Below are 24,458 nucleotides of genomic sequence, written 5' to 3' on the forward strand. Positions count from 1 at the left end.
TTGAGGATTATATTATTTCTCGTGAACCTTAATTACTAAACTAGATTAAATCTACAAGCCTCCAGTCTCTGATGACATCACAGAAAGCAAAAAGTTACTCAGAGCTCTCTCAAGTAAATCCAACCAGAATTTCCCTATTATGGAACAATAAAGTAGTTTCATATCTTATCCTTTGGAAGACTAACCGTTGTGATGGCAATTGGGGGGAATTTATATATTATTTGACAATCTCTGCTTTTAAAGATACTAAGATGCTCAGACCAGTCAAGCCTCATCTTGATTATTACAGAGATGACAGGGTGTGCACAGGTTACATTTCATGCAAGAACCTCCACTGTATGTTATTATTATTTTTTTTACTTTTCTTATATTTTTCCTCTTTTTCTTTTCGTTTTTTTTTTAAATCAAAGTTCTCTATCAGAGGTGTTTACTTGTTTTCTGTCCGGCAACAGCAAAATATCTCAGATGTCAGTGATGACATTACCTCAATCTGGCAACCATGCAACACACTGAAGCATGTGTTGCATGGTTGCCAAATCTTGGGAAGAGAACTGTCAGGGACTGCACAAACCATGTCAGGGAGACACATTTTTTTCAAAATGATAAGCTGGGCCCAAAACAAAGGTCAACATAACAGACTAATTCTTGTAGTAATACAAGGAACTCAAGCACAACCCGACTTCCCAAACGATCAAATCACTGTTGACAAAATAGGGGAAATACCAACTAATAAACATAGACTTAACTAATCAAAATAGCAAACACTAGTCAAAATAGTACTAATTAGTAACAAAAAACTAACATATTTGGATTAAGACTATCTGCCCAAAGTAGAAGAAAAGCTGAACAAATGACAAACACAAAATATCCCCTCGCCTTACAATCAGATAGGCGTCTGACCCACCAACATAAAGGTATTTAAGAAAAACTGATGCAGTTTTGACTCTTTTCTTTGATATGGCACTCCAACAGCAACTCCCAGGGAGACATTCAGCAACTTGTTGTAGCATCTGGAGCAGATGTCAAAAGACCCAAGATGGAAAAATCTGCAAAATAATTGTTCAGGCATCATCATGTTTACTGATGCAAGCTTAATATTTGCTCGTCTTGTGATGTCATCAACCCAGATACACATAAAAAACTTATTTGTTTCTTAAAAACATTGGGTTTTCTAGAGATCTGCAATGGAAGTCTACTTTTTATTGCAAAGCTGTTTAGAGGTTCAGCAAAAGTTGATCAAATATTTTAAACAAATAAATGCACCACTGAATAGTACCTTTAAAGCACTCTTGAGCGTCCCCTGCTGGTTTGCGGGATCCTTTCAGCAACTCCGAGGCCCTGGGCTGGCTCTGGCGATTGCTGATTGCTGTCTCTGCTTACCCTCCATTCATATTTGTAATGCTTCTCATATGGTGGTGAAGATTCTCAGTCATCCAGGTCATAATCAATCCAAAAAAAGTAAGTAAATAAATAAAGTTCTATTGTGAAGCTGAAAATGCTTATCTTCAATATTATTGCACCAGAATAATTCAGATTTTTTTTATTACACAAAGATAAACATAGCAGTTTGAAATAGGCTAGCAATGCTTTCTTCATTAGTTGGGACTGTCTTATTTAACAAATGAAAAAGGCTCATACTTTAATAATCGGTCTTTCACCTGTTGAGGATGCTGGGATGGAGCAGGCAGAAGCAGGAGTGTAATTGCATTATTCTTTGAAAAATCTCTCAAAAATATGAGTGGATGTGGTGCTTTGTATAGAATCAATTAATGTCAGGGATTTCTCTTTAAACTCATACAATAAACTTTTAAAGTTGGAGGATGTTTTGGAATATTTACATTTGTGTATATGGAATTTACCATACAAAATGAATAGGTTTGTAATAAAAGTAGGATTGATATCTCCGCGGACAAAATACAACATTACACTCGTATAGTCAATTACAATGTTTGTTTTGAGTTTACACATTATATATTGTTTAAGATGAGTCCAGCAGGTAGAAGCAGCAGCAGCAGCAGGAGGAGGAGTAGGGGTGATGACGTCACAGCGCACAGGCTCGCTGTCCGTGGCTGCAACGCGGAAGGAGGAACGCGTCTCTCCCCCTCCTCCGTCACTGAGGTGTAATTTCGGCGTCAGCGCCTCACAAGGTGCAGCCTTCAGCGGAAACCTGTGATACCCCTGACACCTTCATGCCAGTGCCGATTTATTTAAAGCCAAAGCGGACATATATCCCCTCGCTTCTTCTCCCCCGTGACGGACGTGTAGGAGAGCGCTGAAGGTAACGTACGCGCGCGCTGAACGGCCGCTTGTGTTGTTTTGTCCACTACCTGCTGCTAGCTGGAGTGACCGCCTGCGCTAATGTATTTCCGGGACACCGCTTACCCTTCTTCTTTTTTTTTTTTTTTTTTTAAATAAATTTCATATCTCTCTGGCGTTTGGGTGTAATGTAAGCGGAGACATTGGCCCACAGAGTATCAGCGCAGCGAGCCAGCTAGCTAGTGTGGCTTTAAGGTCGGCAGGCTTCAAAGCGTTGTTGACGTTGCTTGGTTTGACAGTTGTGGCATCCCGCAGGGCTGCCGCTGGTTAGCTGCCTTTAAATCTCTGCAGCTTATCCCATGCAAACCGGTTCATATGCTTGCTAGCTACGTTTAGTTCCTGGGTAGAATATAAAGCAACCGGGACCCCTTGAATGGTTGCTATTTGTTAGGTATAAAAGGCCCAGGTACTGAGGTTTACATGCGGGTTTAAAAAACAACAACTATAAAACAAAATATTATACATTAGTCCCTAAATACGTTTTGGGAGAAAAAAGACGTGCATAAGTAGTCAAACGATTTAAATGTGGCGTTTTATAGCTTGTAGGAGCTTATGGAGATGCTTGTGGTTTAATAAGAATGAACATGCGTCTGCATGTTAGTCCAGCTGCTGCCCCACGTTTGCCATTACTAGCTGAACTACATAATCTGCTTCAGCAAAAGTGTTTGAATTCATCGGGCTGATTTCTCAGCCTTAGGTGTTAAATAACGCGTGTGGGGATGCTGTGAGTGCTCCTGTGACAAGTCAGATCCACACACTATGCTGGATGCAGACTGATCATTCTCCCAGGGTGAACTGTCGCTTTATTGGAACGGAAACCTACTGAAACAGATTTACTTATGCCTTTTTGTATGTTTGATTTTAAATGACAATGACCTTTAGTCTTTACACTAAATTCTAACACACAAAAATGCATATTGTTGTCTAAAATAGAAAGGCAACAAATATTCCCACCACTTCTAAGACGCAGATTTTTACAGTTACAAACGTTTTATATATAAAACTAAGTTGAATTAAAAAAGTTTTAACAAACACTCTGAATTTAGTATAAGTTTAAGGTGTTTCTTATGCACGATAATGTGTTTTTGCCTTTTCACTCTCTAAAGAGTAACATTTTATATTAGATGGTTAATTAGAGAGGTCACCTACTTGCATAAAACAAGGTATGACCAGTGTTCCCTTTAGGGGTGGCGTTTTTTTAATCTGTGTATTATTTTTATGAGTGGAAATGCTCTCAAACAGATGACTCGGTGGTCTTTCTTATAGCTGACAGAAAAGTTGGTGTATCACGCTTCTTTCAGCCAGTTGAGCAGCAGTGTGCAGCAGCAGGTGAGGGAAGGGCAGTACTCTGTCCCTCTCTGCTCCATACAGCTGTAGAAAAGGACTTAAAACCAGATGAGCAGTCGGATAAAAAATGTTTTTGTAGCTGTTTAAGTCCAGCAGCAAATGCATTTTCTGTTTCAGTTTAGAAGTTACGATTGCCTGTATTAGAAACATGTAAGATTTAGTTGGAAATAGCTGTGAAAAGCTCACATTATGGGCAACATTTTTGTCCTATACTTGAATTCAGTAAAAAAGGCTCTTAGTCTTATTTATTATTTAATATACTTTAGTCTTCTTATTAACTTATCGTATAACATACTTTTCTATTGAATTATTTTTCAAAAACTCTTTAATGCCTCCTAATCCACGGAGCCCAATTTTCCTGTATTAGTTTAATTTGTTTAGTTTTTTTTTCATCCAGGCGGACATTGGTCATTTCCCTTTGCTTGGGTTTCCTTTGCTCAGCACATTTCCCTGCACTTATTTAAATTATGTAAAACTGGCCAAGGTGTCTTTTAGTTTGCTTCTGTCTTGAGAATGCTAAGTCTGGATGGTCAATTAATGCTTCTCTGTGTAAATGTAATACAAAGACATTCCTAAATATAGTTGAAGTATTATTATTTTTATTTGTTTTTTAATGTTTTTCCTTCGGTCATAACCATATGGTTGTCATGTGCTCCCACAATCACACAAATTATGTTTTGGTGGGAGGTTCAGCGGCATCAATTTGTCAGGAACACGCAGATAAACAATATTTTGCTCAATAAATAAATACCACAAATCTAAGCCATACTGGCCTGGTCATCACTTTGACTTTTCTCTGTTGTATCTTAGGCGTCATATAAACAAGCATCTCTTCCCCCCTATTTAGTAAATGAATTGCAGCTGAAAACTCCCACTTTTTTTCAGCCAAACAAATGCATCAACAAACTGCGTATTGTTAGATGCACTTCTGATCGGGAGCACATTCGTTTCTTTTCTGGTCAAAGTTTGTTTTCATTTGTTAAGTTAAAGAAAGCCTGTATAAACATGATTTTTCCCCTCATTATAGCCCGCACAGGGCTGAATGACTCGGGCCACCTGTGGCCGGTGTCCTGCACCTTTTAGACGCTTCTTCGCTTTAACACCCCGGATTTTAAATGAATTGATCGTTTGTAGGTTGCCTTCAGAACCCGGTGACATTCTGAGCTAAATCCGCTGATTCCGAACATGCCTACGTCTAGAACATCTGCAGGGTAACAGGATCGTCTTCCTGTACCGTCTAAAGCAAATTAGAATCAGTATCATATTCAGACAACTAATAAAAACAAACAAAAAGATAATGAATCTGCTCAGAAAAGCCTGATCAGTGCATCTCTGTTTCTCTGAGCTCATCGTTGTTATTGCCTCCAAAGTATCTGCTGCTGATTTCTTTTTTTTTTTTTTTTTTTTTTTTTTTACAAGTTCAGACTTTGTGTTATATAATGTCCAGTCTGGCATGAATGATCCCCGTTTCCATCATTCAGTGATTTCTGAGGAGAGCAGTGATGTAAGAGACGACTGCAAGAGTGTGTGAACTGCAGTATGTGGTTACTGTGGACCAAACAAGAACGTGTTTTATTGGAAACGCCCAGTTATTTACACACACCCAACACACACCCATCGTTTTCAGTGTCCTTTTAAACTGACTAAAGCTCATTAGTTCATCTGTGTGCGTTAGCACTGATAGAACAGGAGGAGTTAGCATGTTGACTTTTATATATGAGACTATTAGTCTGCAGATAATAACTAGTAATGTGTGACTGATTAGAAAATGTTAGCATACATAAATTAACCCATATCAATCTGCCTTATAATGTTTAACCCTAATGACGTGGTCCTTTGGGGTGAGGCAGTGGAGGAATTCAACAAATAATTAGCGTTTTAGGAACCAGCAGAGGCTAAATATCGTGAATAACACAAACAACAATTTTTCTTCAGAATAATAATAATTATTATTTCCAGCTAATTTCGGCTTCTGTGTTGAAATGGGAAGTCATGCAAATGGTCAGCAGATGAACTTGTGTTTGCAGCTCAGTGTAGCTCAGCTATCAGTATCTGAGGAAGAGGAAGTGACATGAAATTAAGCTTTGCTTCTCTGGGTCAGGTAAGCTCACCTGGTGTGCACCGGCCCAGCGGGGCTGAAGTTTGCAAATGAGTCAGTGTTGGGTTTCGTTGAACTCTTATTTGAATTTATCCTGGACAGACTTCATGGTGAGCAGAGTACACCTCCGTGTTTAGGCGGGGATATTCATACGACTTTGATCAATTACGGAAGCTTTCCGCTCCCTTGATGCCCACATTAGTTCTGCTTTTGCTCTTAGTCACACTGCCTGGCATGTTCACATCAAGTGATTTGTCCTGTTTTGCCGAGGATTGCTAACTCAGTAGCTCGGCCTGGGCGATAAATCGATTTTAATCAGTTAATTAGAATTTATGACTTTTGTTATGAAATAATTTTTGATAAATCAAGATTTTATTTTGCCCAATGCACTCACTGGGCTTCCATAAAGAGCATAGCATGTAATGCTAAATATGTGTTGAGGAAAATTTGTTGTCAAAATATTGGAAAGAGGACTTACATTTTTTTTTAATTTTTATTTTTAAGTTACACAAGTGAAGTGAAGCCTGTCCTTGGCTCATTGTATAAAACCACTAGCAGCAAACATTTAGTTAAATTTTCTTTGTTTACAACGTCAGAGCCCGGCCCGCCATCTGGTTTCACAGCTTGTCTTTAGTTGCTCTTTGATTTCAGGTCAACTCCCTGACGAAATGCTTGAACAAAAGCAAGTTTTTAAAAATAAGTCCTATAATTTATTTTTGTGAAACAAAAAGGTGGAGAAAAATCGAATTAATTGGATTTAATAAAATAAAATCGCCCAGCCCTATCAGTAGCGCTACAGAAGCGCTTCATTCCTTGCAGCTGTCACCGTTTCTGCGATTCTGTGAGAGGAGTCATTTGTGCACAACACCCTGAACAATATGTGCAAAGTCCCTATATCATGTATTCCTTTTGTCATATTTCTTGCATTATCACATGCAGTGCGGTGAAAGCATATGATTATTCAGGTTTTCTTTTAGTCACAATAAATGTTTTGGATCATCAAACACATTTTCACATCAGATACGTGCTGACGTGTTTTTTCTTTCGTCTTTATTAAGCAGCAAAGTCCAATTGCAATTGACCTTATAAGGTTGAAGGACAAAGTGATGACTGGACATTCTTCTTTAGGACTTTCTGCAGAAGAGCAGAATATCCCATCGATCGTGGCAAGCCTCCCAGGTCCTGAAGCGGCGAAGCAACCTTTTCGGACAGGTGGCCGTCAGCGCCTTTGTTTCTCATTGGTTGAAGAATTTCTTTAGATCTGGGGCATTTCGAGTTGCCTTTTTTGGCCTACTTTATCGTTGTCGGACAGGTTCTGTTTAAGTGATTTCTTTTATCCTTCACATCAAACAGTAATCAAGCCTGGGTGTGGCTGGTGAAACCTGAACCTAAAACTGTGGTCCATTACAGTCAAGTCATGATTTAACAAGGGGCGGTAATTGTTTTTTCTTTTTTTTTTTTATATACAGGTTCAGATTTTAAGAATAGCTTGTTTATTTTCTGTAAAAAAAAAAAGAAAGAAAGATATCAATCAGAATCCTAATTTGCATATGGTGATACAGTATTTGCTCCCATCCCGGTTTCTGTTTAGCAGCAAAGAGTTTCTCGTACCACCATACATCCGGTATGATGTTGTGCAACAGTTGTGGTCTCACTCATGGCCGTTAAAGGGTTACGGTTCCCCCATCTCCCCAGCAATTTCCCTCTGGGATTATTAAAGTATTTCTGATTCTGATTCTGTCTGATTCTGATCTATCTTAGCCATCCCTCTTGCTGTCTTGGAGAAGACACACGGGGGTGGGCCTGTCGTCTTTGTGTAACTCTCCTCCACTTTCTCGTGCTATAACTGTTGCACGTGGTTTTAATTATTCAAGTTTGTGCATCCAACAAACCCATCAGCACATGAAAAACCCAATTATAATCAAGTCCCTTCGATGCTGATGGTGCAGGGAGTTTTATGGACATGCTTAGAGCTGCTGCTCTGCCTTGAATTGTTTTTATTTTTCATTATTTTCTTTTTTGTAGTTAGACACAAAGCATTAGTTTGTTGGTGAATGTTGTGTCACAGCTGTTGGCTGTATAACCGCGGAGCCGTGCAGCCGTTGCGTTGTGTATACTTTTAATATAACTCCGATCAGCATCGCATTTAGCACTTGATCGAGTTTACTGTCCAGGAGGTGAGACTTTAATTAGCCACTTCACTCGAGGGTGTTAATGTAATCTTATTACACAGAGACCAAAAAACAAGACGCTTCAGTAGCTCCGAAGGCAAGAAGGCAGCTCCGTCAGTGTTAGAAGGACTGCATTGTAAGTAATCCTCATTTACGTAAGAATACAAAAGAAAACACCCAACGATTTAGTGGAATTAATGGGCTGCGCTGAGGTTTGACCCGCTGTGAGACATTAACTGTGTTTAAAATGCTAACAATGAGACCTGCTGCCCATAGTTACCGTCTGTACAAGCAGATTCAACGAATAATGGTTCAGTTCTGCTTTCTGGGACAAAGGTGAGAGATGATTGACGTTTCTGCCTGTTGTTTGCTCTGTTCAAAACGGCGGTGCACTTCTGTTTTCTAACGCACCTGCGGAGAGCGGACCCGTCTCAGAATTTGCTCTTTTTGTGCTCGTACAGCAGCGAGCCGTCACTTCACAAGGTGTGGGAACGGCTTCGGGCTGCTGAGGTGAGACTGCGCTGAGGTTAAATGGGAATTGGTGTTCACAAAAATACACTTAAGAGTGCGTAGTTTGCATGCAGTCACTGTGAGCGTGAGTGTCATATTATTTTTGCACTTTTTACAAACCTTTGTCCCGAGACGATGCCGAATGAGAGACGAGGGCCAGCTCCAAAATCAGAACTTTGAGGTATGACTTAAATGCAGAAGTTAAAAGCCTTTTGTGGGAAAACGTTTTTTTTGGGTCAGATGTGACAAAGACTGAGCTATTTGGCCTCAGTGATTAGAAAAATGTTTGTAGGAGACGAGTTGAGGCTTTCAACTTTTAGTCTTGGTGGTGGTAGCATCGTGCCGTGGGACTGTTTCATTGCTGGTTGCATTGAAGTGAGGGAAATGGTGAAGTTGATGGACTACCTACAATTACTATAACTTCCGTCTTAAATCATCAGCTTGAAGGGTATAATTTAGACATGATTGTGTGTTCAAGCAGGACAACGATCCCAAACGCTCATCAAACATGGTTTGGAATCAGGACAGCAGCCTGGAATGGCCTTAACCTCACTGAACATCTATGCTTAAAAAGCCCAGTCTTTGCCACTTGTCTGGCTTTAAAACGACCAGTTAAAATAATTTACTCTAACTGACAAAAAGAATAATGGATATTGTATGTAGGCATGCGTTCAGTATATAATTGTGACAAGGAAAATAGAAAATCCACAACTGATACAAATGTCTTCACCCAATTCTTGTTTTAGAAATCATTAAAGCTGTATAATAAACATTCACCACCTGAGGGCAGAATGGATCCTTTTCTTTCACTTTATTGCTGATATACAAACTCTGAGACTTTTTGTGGTTGATCACAATAAAGTTTTAGTTTAAATTCATCAGAAAACCGCTGCACTTCACACAGAGAGTCTTGCAGCTGGATGGAAAGCGACATTGTTTTTGAGTACGAATGCTTCGTCGCCCCGTGATCCCAAAGCATGAGCCAGCTCTTAAATCTGGTATGAAAAGGTTCATCAGAAGTTTCTGCATGTTGTAGAAACTTTTTCAGCTCATTCAAAGCAAGATTTTTTTTATGAGAATTGAGGACCTTCACAATTCTGGATCATTTTCAGATACATTCTCCCAGACTCCTGAAGGTTGCCAGGGTCATCTGTTCAATCGGATCCAAGCACAAACCAGACGGTAATGTCCAGCCATCACGCTGGTTCAGAAGGAGTCAGGTCCTGGGTCCCAGCTAGGAACAGGTTTAAGTGAAAACAATGAAAATCAACCCCAGAACAAAAGCAAAACACTCAATAAAGGTTCCAGGTAAAGCTGGCAAGAGATCCTCATCATCCAGGTTGAAGTTCTGTACTGATATGGGCTGAAACGGCGCTCAGTGAGGAAGAAGCCAGTACTTCAAAGTGAGCTAAAAAAAGGCCCGTCACAGTTTGCAAATGCAGTAAAATAGATTGCATCATGGGGAGAATATTAACATCACAAGACCTCAGTCAGCAGATTGCAAATGGTTCTTCCAGACAGACTATAATAATAATCCTGCTGTTAAATGAGTTAAAAAGAGGCTTAAGAACAACCAGAGGGATGTTTTGGATCGTCAGATGATTTGTGGGCAGAGTTAAAGATGTGCGTGAGCAACTTGGCCTTTGTGTTTCTAGAAAAAAACATTATTTTGTGGTGTTTTTGTAGAATGTATGTTGCAGATCATATTGTCTGTTAAAGTGTTTGTACACTGCAAAAACAGAACTAAAAATAAGTAAAATGTTCGTGAAATGAGTGTATTTGTCCTTGATTTGAGCAGGTAAATAAGACTATTTGCCAATGGAATAAGATTTTTCCACTTAAAATAGGAACAATTCATCTCCATTATCTTGTTTCAAGTGCAGGATGTCTAATTATCTTATTTTAGGGTTAAAGATACTCATTCCATTGGCAGATAATCTTATTTACTGGCTCAAATCAAGGACAAATAGACTAACTTTGAGATCATTTTACTTGTTTTTAGATCCGTTTTTGCAGTGTAGGTGAGAATGAAGTAGAGTCTGCATGGCCTGCCTTTTGTTAATAGTTTGTGTTTTCTTTCCCCAGAGTGCCTCACTGCCTCAGCTTCTCGATGGGTGAATCAGGCTCGCGCCGTTCCACCCTCGTCTCACGCCTGCCAATCTTCCGCCGCAGCGGCAGCAAGCGGCAGGACTCACTCCCCTCCTCCCCGTCCTCGGGCGGAGTGGGCAACGGCGTTCACACCTCCTCGCCCTCCAGCACCAACTCCAGCTCGGGCAGCACCGGCAAGCGGCGGAGCCTGTTTCGCACGCCGTCTCTCGGCTTCACGGCCAAGAGGAACAGCGACCCGCGCGTCCAGCCCATCAACCTGAACCTCACGCCCCCCCTGACGCAGACCGCCGACGCCAACGGCAACAGCCAGCAGACAATCACCGCGTCGGCCTCGGCGGGGTTCAGCGAGGGCGGCAGGCGCTCCAAGTCCCGCCACTCGTTTGGGTTCGGGAGCCACAAGCAGAAGAAAATCCCACGCTCGCAGACCGAGGACTTCGACAAGGCCTCCTCGTCCTCTTCCACAGCCAATCGAAATGTGTTCACCAACTGCATCAGCGGCTCTGGGACCAACGAAGGTGACGACTCGGGGTTCCTCGACGACTTCAGCGGCGCCAGTAATAACAACAAACGCTCCTCGCGGCAGAAGAAGCAGCTGCTGCCCAAATCGTTCTCCGCTCACCACCGCTTCTCGCGCACGTCTGACCACCACAGACCCCCAGAAGTCAACCTGGAGCCTCCGAGCTCCGCCACCGTCACCCCGGGGGCCGGGGGGCTCACCCCTGGGTCGTTGCCAGGGGAACTGATGGGAGGAGGCGGGGAGAGCTCGCTTCAGTCGCCGATGATCTCAGAAGACCGGACAACGGCCATCACTCCGTCAGAGTTCATCCCCATAACGGAGGACTCTGTGTCCGAGGCGGACGCACTTCCAGCTCCGAGTCCGGGATCGGGTTTAAACCCGGGGCCCGTCTGCGTGTCTGAGCCGCCTGCTGACGCCGCTGCACCTGAACCCCCTGCTGCGCCTGAGAACTTCAGCGCGGCCGTCTCCACCTCTCAGGTAGGCTTGTTCCAGGGGCGTTCATCTGGACTGGATGTCACTCGTTCACTTTGTTTCATGTTTACAGCGTTTCACACAATCATTGATCAACTAGAACTTACTGGTAATGGTGCACAGAAGTGAGTCGTAACATTTGGAGACTGAATCTTACTGCTTGTAAACAAGCAGACGTGCAAACATTAATGTATTTGCTAAAATAGACATTTTACAATTATAAATATCTATTTGGAATCCGAGAACAACGTCATCAGGTGTTTTGCGGCTCACCTGGTTAAGTGTGCATTTTTATGCATGTATTCAGAATTAAAGGGCTATGATTATTTTTTGATGTTCTGAAGTGATATGAATCACCCTTGTAAGAATCTCAGGCTTGGTGAATGAAAAAAACAACTTAAGAGGTTCTTAAATAAAATAAAATGTGTTATTCCCTCTCAAAAACTTTACCGTATTAAAGGTCTGCACTCTTATCTGCTCCTATAATCACTTTCTGGTCTTTAAGAAGTAAATGTTCTATGAAGTATAGCCCCTGCTCCTTTAACTTTGCATTCTGTCACATTACAGCCACAAGCCTGAATATATTTTATTGGGAATTTATGTGATTGACCAGCACAAAGTTGTGGCGAATTGTGAATAGAAGGGAAGGAACAAGACATTTTCACAAATACAAAATTGTGGTGCACATATATTCAACATTCCTGAGTCAGTACTGACTAGAACAGCTAATTACTGCAATCACATCAACATGTCTGACGTACGTCTCTGTTGGCTTTGAACATCTAGATCAGGGATCTTCAACTCTGCTCCTCTGGCTCTACTGTCCTGCATGTTGTAGGCGTTTCCCTGCCTCCACATCTGACCTAAATAAATGGGTGAAGACGATGCCTCCGTAGCCCTTTGTGGCTGCTGAGGAGGTTATGCAATCATTTTATTCAGGTGTGCTGAAGCAGAGACGCATGGAAAACATGCAGGACCGTAGATCCTGAGGACCAGGTTTGAAGACACTGGCATTTTTGCCCCTATCTCTTTGCAAAATACCCAAAACTAGTCCCATTGGGTAGATGGAGTCTGAACATCAATTTCGAAGCCTTCTTGCCACAAATTCTCTACTGGAGACTCAGGTGTGGTGTTTGAATGCTGTAAACAATTCAGCTCCTGAAAGGGGAACCTCCACCCTGGTCTTTAGTCTTTTGCAGCCCCTGAAGGATTTTCTTCCAGAATTAAACCCGTATTTGGCTCGATTCATCGTCTTCTCAGCTCTGCCCAGCTTCCCAGCCCCTGCTAAGGAAAAGCATTCCCATAGCATGACGCTGCCGCCACCATGTTTCACTAAAGAGGTGGCGATTATCATGGTTAAAGCTCAGTTCTGCATGGCTTATGGCCAGCTCCAACCCGGATTTAAACTGCTTTCTTCTTTTCGCCACCGTTCCCTGAAACCCAGATGTGAGGAGTGCGCTGCTAATAGTTGTTCCGTCATCAGATTCTTCCACCTGAGTTGTGGATCTGGGCAGATCCTCCAGAGCTACCACGGGCCTCCTGGATTGCTCTCAGATTCAGGGGGTTTCTTTCCCCAACCTGTCAGTTTAGGTGGATGGCCACACCAAAGCTTGTTTAAACCCTGCCTTAGACTCAGTAAATTCATCCTCCACCAGAGGTTTTTGGTTGTTATGTCACAATATGTGGAAAAGTTATAAAGATATGAATACTTCTGTAAGGCCTCTCTGGAAATATGTTTCCCTCTCGCAGTCCTCAGAAGTAGAAGGTTTGCAAACTAACATTGTGCTTTTTACGTCACTATTTAACCAGGGGGTAACTCTACCTGTTGCTATTCACTGACACCTCTTTGAAACGTATTTTTACACATTTTTAATGAAAGCTCCTCTCCGCAGGTTTTCTTCACCCCAGTCGAGTCTAGTGCGGAGAGACCCGTACTCCCCGACACCAGCACAGCCAACAACACGGACTATGAAACGGCCGTTTCCCTTTCCGAGCCCGAGACCGCCGTGCCCTGCCCGCCTCTGCGGGAACAATCGCTGGAAGAGAGGAAGGAGAGGGAGGAGGAGAGACGGGAGGCCATCAAAGAAGAGTCGGCAGAGGGGAAGGAGTCGGCGCAGGAGAGGAAGGCGGGCTACCACACCGAGACCACGAGCGAGAGCGAGGTGTGCGGGGCGCGCAGCGAGGGCTGTCACTCGAACCCCGAGAAAACGGACAGGCGGCCGAGACACACGCTCTCGCTGCAAGAAAGAGGAAGCTTCTGCGGCTGCCACGAACCCAGGCCCTCTCACTTGAGGAAACCGCACGCAGGTATAAATCACAGATTTACACACAGTCACTGCCGAGCAGTAGCACTGCCCGAATAATCGCCGGACGCAGAAAAGAGAGCGAGACGAGCCCGGTGTCGGGGAATCCGCTCCAGTGAACCTCAGACAGATCTGACATTCCTTTGTGATGAAGGGTTGTTGAATCATTTCCAGTCAACTGCAGGTCTTTGTCTGGTGGGGAAACATTTACTAGATAAGGTGAAGCAGTGCTGCTGCTGCTGCTGCTTCTTCCTTCTGGTTCAGCTTTACTTCTAAATAATAAAAAACGGAGCAAGTAAACCTTAAGAGAGTTCATTAACGCAACATTTCTAGAGGTGTGCAGTTAGTGCAGGCTAAACTACGGAGATTTAAAGTTGTGTTGAAGACTACAGAATAATTCAGGTTGGCGCATGGAGAACAAGGCGCCCCTAGCTTTTGAATATTTTCATGTTTTCAAGTTTTTGCATAAAATACTGTATTCACAGTTAATGGGAGCTACTTTAAAGCTGGTTCTAAATTCTTTGTTCCTACCTCTTGTCTGCAGCTTATTGTTAAAAAGGGCTTTTCAGCAGTTGTCTCATGTCAGAATCTGATCAGAGCATTTTAAACCATCACTTTTACAGCTAGAGTAGATTGGAAACTTGTAAAAATGCTACCCGTTGCAAGTTTAGACTTTTGTTTTTGATGCAAATATTCCAGTCAAATTTATTTATTTATATATATTTTTTTTAGATTTTGGCCCTTTTATCGAAAGTAGGCTAACAGGAAAAATAAATAAAATGAACCTTTTTATGTGTGTATTAAATATTAAAAAGGCTAAATATTCAGTATGTTGGGAATGTCAACTATCCATACTTTAGAAAGAAACAAAACATCGTTTCAGAAGCTCCAGAAGCAAAGAAAGAATCTGTTTCTATCAAACCCATTACCTGAAATATGATAATGTGGACGTTTGCATCTAAGGTATGAAATTCATTCATTGTGTTATCATTTTGTCTAAATTGATTTTTATTCGTTAATGTTACCATTTTCTACACAGTAAAATGCTTTTAAAACAGGCAGAAGTGAAAAGGATATTGTTGGCTGCATTAAGACTGCACACATTAGCCGAGGAAATAATTTTTCAGGTTAATATACAACAATTGGCATGAATGGATGCTCAGTGCAGGCTGCCCTTCCCAAAAATGTGCCTATCTTAAGTGACTTAAGTGATGATTTCATTTAACCTTCAAGGTGTGCCAGTGGGCTTCAGCGGCGCTAAACCTGAAAGTTACTGGTCTAGTGCCCCTTAGTGGCTAAAAGTCATACGGTGCTGCTTTAATCAGGCAAACCTGGACTCATGTTTGTGTAAATGTTTCAGAAACATTTTTTCAAGGGAAAATGGAGTAGACAAGCGACAGGCCAGACTTCTCTGAATTAATTTTGCACATTTATAAACCTTCGCTGTTTTTTTAAAGCTGGGTGTCGTCTTGTCGGATTCTCGTTTGTCTGGCTGTGCGTCAGTGTTCAGTAAACCCTGCAGAATGTCCACACTTCCCTTTTACATCACCCAACCTGAAGTACGCCCATTTATTTGACCCCTTCTTGTATTCTGGGAGGTGTTTTTGTTGAAATGTTTAACAACAATTCAGAAAAATGTAGTGTTAGAATAAAATAAAATAGATCTCTACGTATTATGTGCCATCGTTTAATAAGGTATAAATGAAGTTAAGTGCATTATTTTCAAAACTGATACTGTCTCCTGTTGATCTGAAACAAACGTTTTGGTTGATGAACAATTATAAATCTACATTTGGCATTATTTTGGCCTTAACTATACATATGCGCAGTCATATTCATGCACCTGTAGTATTTGCTGTTATAAAACTGCATAATAGATGTGGTTGAGCATCAGAAAGTTGCCCTGATGGCGGAGCAACCTGCCATTATCCACCGTTGGATCCCTTAACTACACAGATTTGTTGTATTGATCTAGTATAACCGCCTTTTGTGTTGTGGTTCCCCCATGTGTTGTAAATGTTTATGGCTATAAGAGTGTGAAACTATGGTAAAAAAAAATGCTCAGGACGTCTTTCTGCTGCGGATCTTGTCTCTTCCTATTTTATTGAGTAAGTTTACAACAACAGAGGTGTTAAGAAAGGAGCCGTTCATTACACCCAGGGAAAGCTTTCTGTGTCCTGTATGTATGCGTGTCGATGAGTGGAGTGAGAAAGAACAGGAAAAAAAAAGAAATGCTTGGCATGAAGCGGTTCCTCTGTAATAAGATGGGGTATTGTTTCTCTGTTTCACTTCAGATTTTCTGTAAATCACAACAGAGCAATTATAGCCATCGTCCTCTCGTTTTTTCTGAGAAATATTTCCCCTGAAATCTGACATTCGCTCCTCAGTTTTATTGTTACAAAACAATTTAGGTGCGAGGAATCTGGATGAATTTGATTATCGCAGAACAATAAACGCAGCCTGAGCAAAACTAATATAGTCGACCGGCTTCGTGAAGGAAGGATTTAACTTTGTTTAGAAAGCTGACTTAGTGAAAGTGGCTTTGCCATTTAGTTTTATGAAAGAAGCCTTATCCTCTGGAGGAAAGGGGTCTCCCTGCATTAGAAATGAATAAAAGGAATATCGCATCTCAACACTGTCATCGAATTTCCACAAATCTCTTGCTCTCACTCTGTTGAACTGTTTTTCTTTTCCTGCTGTCCTCTGTGCAGCTTCTGTGTGCAGCAACGCCAGCCCTTACCACGGGGTGATGCGGATGGAAAGGCGACTGCGCTCCTCGTCTGAGGGGGCCGGTGGGCCTCGTGTCCATGGAAACTACAGAGATGCCCAAGGCATGGAGGGAAACGGTCTGCTCAAACACAGAAACAACTCCTCCTCGTCTAAACTTGGAAGTCTGGTGAGCCCGGAGCTGCTTGTCTCTGTTTAGGTTGTACCATAACTGCAAACACTAACAGGCTACTCTCCTGCATTTAGCAGTATTTCTCTGCTTTGTTTTTTTTTGGTGTACAGCATGAAGCAAAAACAGACCAAGTCAAATAAAATGTCGTAAACGAAGCAAAGGCATCAGTGAAATCTCTTGTTATTAAAACAAAGCAATAAATTCTGTTTTTAAGTCTATTTAGAAATGACCTTGTAATTACCTGAGCATGAAAGTGACAAAGAACCTGACTTGGGAACTTTGCGAGATCTTTACTTCTCGAGGCGTAAAGTTCACTTGTTGCATCTGACTCTCCCAAGTGCAGCATGTACTCCTGGTACGTGAGCAGCATTATGGATTATTTGGTTTTATATGTGTGAGGTCTGTACAACCTACTGTTGGTGGGCCATTAATAAGACACTTATAATAAATAACAGAATTATCTCGCAGACTGGATGTAAAACTGTGTTAATCAGTTAAACATCGTCACTTTCCTGAAATAAAGGCCAAGGTTCTTTTTCTTTTCTTTTTTTTTTAGCCGTTTTTTAGAAAACGCGGAAAAATAATATGGCAATAAGTCATTAAATTGATTTAGGCAAAAACATTTTTTTGGCAAAACATTATTTAGGGCATCATTTTAGGAAGGTGAAAAGATTTTTCCAATATATTTTCAAAAACGTTCTTTCTGGAAAAAACAACAACTATAAATGTGCAACAGGCTATAACACAAAAGTCATTGCATTCATATGACAGATTTGCTGGTTATTAAGCTGTGTGTATCAGAGCTTTCTGCCAAACTCACTTGGTGATTAAATAAATTATTGTGCATGCTGCTCTGTGATTTTTATCTACTGTCAACACTGATGATACTAAAGGTACTCAAAAGTTAGGATTTTTAAAATTTATTCAACTACTTTGGCCATCTTTTTGATTTCCCTCCCAATGTCTTATGTCCCAGTCCAGAGGCAACTGTACACTTTAGTGGTAATGATGCCTCTTATTCACTGAAATGACATTACAACAATATATGGTGATTTAAAAAAAGAAATGAACAGCTCATGATTTTCAGAATTCAAACAAATAAAATTAAGACATCTGTATATGTATTAAATCAAGTTGTGGAGAAGCTTAAACCACTGTGGGTTATACCAAAATGTTTATTAGCTCATGCAGTCCAAGAACTGCAAATCTGTTAACAGAGGACTGTGGCAAAGACGAAGACTTTATTGAAAGCACATAATCCTGAAAACATTATCCCAACAGTGAAACATGGCGATGGCTTCTACATGCAGACTTAATGGGAAATTGGATGGAGCTAAACACTGGGCAGTGCGTGAAGAAAATCTCTTCAAAGATGCAAAAGCCTTGAGACTGGGGCAGAAGTTCACCTTTCAGTAGGCCCCAACGACCCTAAACGTGAAACCAGAGCTTCAGTGGAAGGGTTTGAATTAAGTGTTAGAATGGTTTAGTCAAAGGCCAAACCAAATTCCAGCTGAGAGTCATTACATTGTTGATTTATAACATAAAATCCAAGTAAAATTCAATGTATTTTCTGGTTGTAACTTTAGAAATATGAGCAAGGGATCTGAATACATGTATATGGCATTGAAAGCAGGCTATTAAGGCCCATCACTGTTAAAGCCTGTTCTCACTGGCTGATTAGTCGTCTTTTGCTCTTGACAAGACTGACAAGTTAAATAAAAGAAACAATTTAAGACCAAGCATTGTTTTTTTTAATTTTTGCACAGATTGAGTTTGCTTTATTTTCACTTTTTGGTAGCACTTTGTGCTGTTTAGTCTACTTTTAAAGAAATGTGCTCTAGAAACCTTTAGAGGTTAGGTCTGAGTTGAGTTCACACCCGTCCTCACCCAGAAAACATAACCATACCAGATGTGACCAAGATCTACACTTTTCAACACTCTAATCCCGAGTACTCTCTGTAAAATTCTTACTACATGGCATTTGAGAGAAAATATGAACACAAACTACTTGTAGAATTGGGAATTATATGGAAACACTGACAGGTAGTTCATTTCCCAGCACTTTACTTTGCAACTTCGGCAGTGACACCATCTGCTTTTATCCAAGAAAAAGGATTTCTCATCGAGAGAAATCTCCATTTACTTCCCAATTTGCTCTCACAAGCCGACAATGAGCCGCACTCGTAACGAGTTTAGAATGAGTTGGGGGCAGTTCTGCTGTAATTATAGCCAGCTGCTAGGATACTCCGGTATAATGCCCTCTCTAATACGCTCGCTGATTTGAGCCAGTGCTTGTGGCCCTGACCATAAAAATACGAAACGCATTCTTTGACTCCAGAGCTCATTCTGCGTCTGTTTCTGCCTCTCCATCACACAGAGAACACGATGTTTTGAAGGACAGAGAAGGAGTAGTTGACATTTAAGCAAAACTCAACAACCTGACACCTTTTAAAAACGCTAAGCCTCTATTATTGCAATGTTGATTAATTTAGATGTTTAGTTATACAATAAAAATGTGGAATAAATGAGTAAAAAGTAGGCTGTTGTTGAATTCTGAGGGAAACTTTTGAAGTCTTAATTGAGTGCGGCTGTGTGAAGTACTTAGTTGACTGAAGACGTTTCGCTAACAGGTTTAAGGCCGGTGTTTACTCTGTCTGCCTGCACACATTGCAGCAGTCTTTGCCGGCGCATGATTTAGCAACATCCATTTTTTGTTTTTGCCAATAAGTTTTAGCTGTCGGGGCGGAGGCTGGTTTTCCCCACAACCTACACAGGGAAGCTCCGTAGGAGGCAAGCTAGTTTAAATCAATCCCGTTTATTCTGCCGGAGACTAAAAGCTTCGCCTGGGAGATTACATAGAGCAGGGATGTACACGGCACTTTATTGTGTATACTACAGGCTGCCTCTCCACTTCCACTTCACTAAATGTTGTATAATCTCTTTCTTACCTCCTCTCCGCCTATGAAGTGCCCTTCAGGGGGCTGAGTAATGGAGGAAAGGTAGGAACCCGGCAGAATGTATTAAACTATATCCTATCTCCCCTTGCTTCGTAAAATTTTATTGGTCAGTTTTATGCACTGGTAGCTAATGAAAAACTCAGAATTTAGGCACCTTTATCTTAACCTTGTCCGAGTGTTTTTTTTTTCTCTTCCTTCTAATATGTACAATGATGGTATGCAAGCGATAGCATGTTATAAATAAGTCCAACACCCTGCCCACTTAATGGCACCTTTGGTTAAGATGTGAAAAAATAAACCTTTGATTTTACCGCAGTAGCAAAGTCTCCTGCTGAGACACTGAGGAAAGTAAAAAATCCAATGTTTTAATTTCAGTGCTTTTAGCCGGTGTGGAAAAATGTGAAGGATTGTTTTTCCTTTTTTAAAACACCACACAGGCAAAAATGTTTAATAAATGTAACCGACGCTGTCGTAGAGTCTGTTCACACCAAGACGACACTAAATAGAGGCGCAGCAGAAGTATTAACCGAATGTCTATTAAAGGGAAAAGGTAGGGAAAAACTATATTAAACAGCAACTTCATAATCAGCGCTGCTGCCAGCTAATCTACCTTGGTTAAACAGATGGAAAACGATGTCCCACAAGTCTGGTTTTTATTGAAATGTTTGTGATAATGAAACAAATTTTAATATCAGGCCAAGATGGGGCGAGTAATGAAAAAAATGGAGCTTTTAAGTGATGCGTTGGATTATTAAAATAAAAAAAAAAAAGCTGTCCTAACCAACATGGAGCCCGTGTGAAATAAGCAATCGCCCCCAATAATTTTGCTTTAAACAACTGTCATGAGGTCTGAGCCTCTTGCATCACTTTGGAGAAATTGTGGAAATTCTTTGCAGAATTGTTTTAATTCAGCCACATTCGAGGGTTTTCAGTCCCCGCGCTACCGCAGCCATGTTTGGCTGTCTGTCAGATTTTATTTTCAGCTAAATTTTTGTTAGATTTATGTCGTCTGTAATGAAATACAACCCTTCCAAAAAGTAGTCTTCAGAATTTTTTCTGTGACGTATTTAGGCTAAAGATATTTTTAGGGGTAAGTAGTCTTTGTGTTCTCTTTCCTCAGCAGGGTTTTTGCTTTGGACCTCCCTCTTGTATATCTTTTTTTCCCAGTAGCTTTCTTATGGTTAGGTTTTTAAAACTGACCTTAACTGAAGCAAAGGGAGGCCAGCAATAATTTAGATGTGGTTTTGGGTTAGTTTGGGATCTCCTGGATGAGTCACTGGAGAAATCCTGATTCACCAGGCACTCCTGGGAAAGTTTTGTTTCGTTTTATGTTTCATCCATTTGTGGATAATGACTCATTGGGATTCACTGGGGGTACTAAAGCCTTAAAAATCCCTTTATAACTCCCTGTACGCTAATGGAAGTCAGTGATTTTGTTTCCCATCTGTCCCTAAATCTCTTTAGATCGGGCCACGATGTGTTGCTTTTTGAGATCTTTTAGATGACTTCATGTTGTCTGACTGGTTCAGTTTTCATTATTTCTTGATTCTATTTACATTAAACCAGAAAATGTTGTAACTCACAATTAAGTCATGCTTTTGTGATTGAAGCTATAAATAATAGGTTTTTTTTCATTGGAGACACACAGGCCCATTTCCCCTCAGCCAATCTTCTAAAGGGGGAAAGACAAGAGAACCCTTCATTCATGTAAGGCAGATGGGTGTTGAGCCTAATAGATCGAAAAAGCTGTTTTTGAAATTTATGCTAATCTAATCATGTCAGAGAAGCAATTTTAAACTAGTTGGAACTGTGACAACAAAGCTGGATGAGGACCAAAGTGTACGCAGTGAGGGCGAAGGTAAGGGAGGTAAAATACATCTCCAAAGTTTCAATGAAGAGGGGAGTCTTGGGGTCGCCGAATCTCTATAAAATATTTATTTTAGGACTTTTTTAAAGATGTTTAATAAGGGTACCAAAATCTCAGTACTCTCTCTCTCTATGGCCTTCCTAATACGATGAATAATTACAATAGCCAGGACGTTTGTTTGTCATAGATTTAGCCCATATTCCTTACTGTGGCGTACAAAACACAGACTCACTAAATCATGCCGTGTTTAGCAGAGAGCTCAGTGGGTGTGCGTTTGTGTTTGTGAGCGCTAGAGCTGCCTAATTTATCAGCGTTCAATCGTTATCTCCATATCCCTGTGTGTAATATCGCTTTTGGAAAGAACAGCTTGGATGCAGTTGTAGGACATTATATTAGAAGCGCCACATATTCACACTCTGCATGATATCAATAATATAAACCAGTTGGATGGACGCTGACTTCCCTTAAAGCGTGCACCTCCTGTATATTTTTTAGCCGCGGACATACTTAAGCTGACGTAGAGGGGTGAGGACATGAAGGGGGGAGAGAAGTCGAACAAAATGTGTGTTAATCGATACCGCCAACAATATTTTCCCCAATAGTGTGGCGATGACTTATTTTCCGGATATTGTTTAGCCCTAGTGTAAACCGTGCACAATAGTCATAAACCAAATTCAGGTTGGGACTGCAGTGACAAATGCCCGATTTATTTCCTTCTGTGAAGAGAAGCAGTTCCATTGATCTCGTTCTGTTTGCTATTGATTTCCTTTTTTATTTCTTCCGAAGCTGCGAAACATTTGTATGCTCCCGACATTTTCAGCTGTTGGCTTCTCATAAGTCTATCAGTGACGGAGATAATACTCCGACAGCCTGGTGGCGATTACGCTCAGAACTATCTCACACAGGCAGAATTACAGAAAATATTCCTCTATCTCAGACACAGCCAGAGTGACTTTGAACAAACACTTTTGTTAGTTGCTCTAAATGACGCACAGAATGTGACAGAACAGCCCGGCTGCATTCCCCCCCCCTCCTTCACTGTTTCTCACGTGCATTTTAACACCAGCGTAATAGCTTGCTCAGTAGACGATGTCCTAATGTAACATTCCTCTTATTTCCATGCTCTCCAGTCTGTTTTCAGTGTGCATAGGCTAATTATTATAAGTGACGCTTGAATTAATCATACAAAACACAAAGGATGCTCTTCCTCTCTGTGACAGATTATAGTGAAAACTATTGCCAGATTGGGGGAGGGGGGGCGGCAAAAAGGACTGTTGCAAATATTAAAAAGATTTGTTTAGATGTTAAAGTGCTGTAGTTTGCAATATCCTCACTCTAGATCTTAATGTGTGATCGTTAAGGATGGGCAAGCTTAGGATACTCTTTAACAACAAAATATTAACCCCAATTCATACAAATATGGCCCTTAAAACATAGAAGAAGGCCAGAGAGCGTTTCTGAAAAGGTTTTCATCCGACGCAGTCTTCCCAACTTGTGTCTAGTACAATTGACATTTAGTACTAAAGAACTGGAGCACACTTCAGCCTCAAACTGTTTAGCCACACTAAAAAACGGTGTTGTTATCTGAAAGCTGCACAACAGCAAACTACACTCTCCTGCTACAAAAAAAGCCCCGTTTATGAGGCGGAAGTAAAAACGGAGGAAAATAAAACGAGTGCCTGAGCAGAATGTCAACAATCTCTCTGCGTTGGGACATTGTCAACAGATCTAATCTTCTTTTTCAATGTTTATTTTCATGGGGACAGGCATTGAGTTTAAACAAATACTGAACAATGTTACATTTATAGCCTTCGCCGATTTGTAGTACACGTCCCGAGATTCAAATTCAAGAAACAATTAATAATAATGAACCGTACAAATTGAAGTCACTAATGATCTTCTAGTAATTGCTCTAATTGTGTCCAGTACTGCAGCTGAAAAGCCAGTGACATCACTAAATCACCCCGTGTGTTCAAGCAGCTTCGCTACAAGGTGAGACGAGCTTGAGCCGATGGTGAACGGCCGTGGTGGAGGCAGCCTGAAGCAGAAGGGTCTCACGAGGTCATGGTGAAATGTGCTGACGCTGCACATTTCAAGTACACATGTTGGGGACGTTTATGTTCGGTCCACTTCCGTTACCCTGGGCTCACATTGAATGGGGTGCAGTTATGATTGTGGCGTCGCAAGGGACCCAGATAATTAAAAAAATATAAAAATTGTCAACTCACATCAGTTGCATGTGGTGGCGTAAAGGTTACCGAGGTTGTGTGGCGCTGCGGAAAGTCCCGCAAGAAGGAGGTTTGAAAGGACGCCGCATTGATTTCCGGATCAAGCTCCTGAATTTCACAGGCTAAACATGAAAAGTCCGGTGCTAGACAGGATGAAGCTCCGGTGTCAATCAACTTAGGTAGCTTGACTAGTTTAAACAAAGCGGCGACGCAAAAACACGAGGAAACAGAGGAGTTTTTGAAGGATGAAATGGGATATTTAGGCGCACGGATAACAGGTTTTGCCCTAAAAAATTAAAACCATAGCTGGTTTTTAATCATTTACGAGGGATAGCAATGAACATGTGTTCTCGCCAGTGTCATTCCCGCAAACGGAGCCGCAGCTGGCCTAGGGGCAGTTTGAGTCGGGGTTTGCAGAAAACCGGAACTGCATCAGGACCGCAACCCACACCGTAGTCAATATGAGCCTGGTGTTACACAACAGGCCAAGTAGCGCTATTGGTTTACTTTTCACTGTGTCGGAAGATGCGAGGAACCCATTTACCCAAACTACTGGGTGGAGAGTAAGTTTTGCAGACAAAAGAAAAAAAAAATCATTTTTCCAAAGAAACTCGTTTATATTCATGGGTGAAAGAAAGCTTCTTATTTGCATGAAATTTGACTTT

General features: G+C 41.2%; 1 protein-coding gene across 2 annotated transcripts in view; it reads left to right on the forward strand.

Moving 5' to 3' along the window:
* The first annotated feature begins 2,055 nt into the window (after positions 1-2,055).
* Positions 2,056-24,458, forward strand: part of ccser1 (coiled-coil serine-rich protein 1) — a 169,273-nt gene continuing 146,870 nt past the window's right edge. For both annotated transcript variants that reach the window (XM_012857089.3, XM_036143848.1), the window contains exons 1-4: positions 2,056-2,278; positions 10,528-11,545; positions 13,432-13,846; positions 16,554-16,738. In XM_012857089.3, the coding sequence (XP_012712543.2) occupies positions 10,553-11,545; positions 13,432-13,846; positions 16,554-16,738 (1,593 nt within the window). In that variant the 5' untranslated portion in view covers positions 2,056-2,278; positions 10,528-10,552. The remainder of the gene's footprint in view (positions 2,279-10,527; positions 11,546-13,431; positions 13,847-16,553; positions 16,739-24,458) is intronic.

The sequence above is a fragment of the Fundulus heteroclitus genome, chromosome 12 (genome assembly GCF_011125445.2).
Source record: "Fundulus heteroclitus isolate FHET01 chromosome 12, MU-UCD_Fhet_4.1, whole genome shotgun sequence".
NCBI classification, from domain to species: domain Eukaryota; kingdom Metazoa; phylum Chordata; class Actinopteri; order Cyprinodontiformes; family Fundulidae; genus Fundulus; species Fundulus heteroclitus.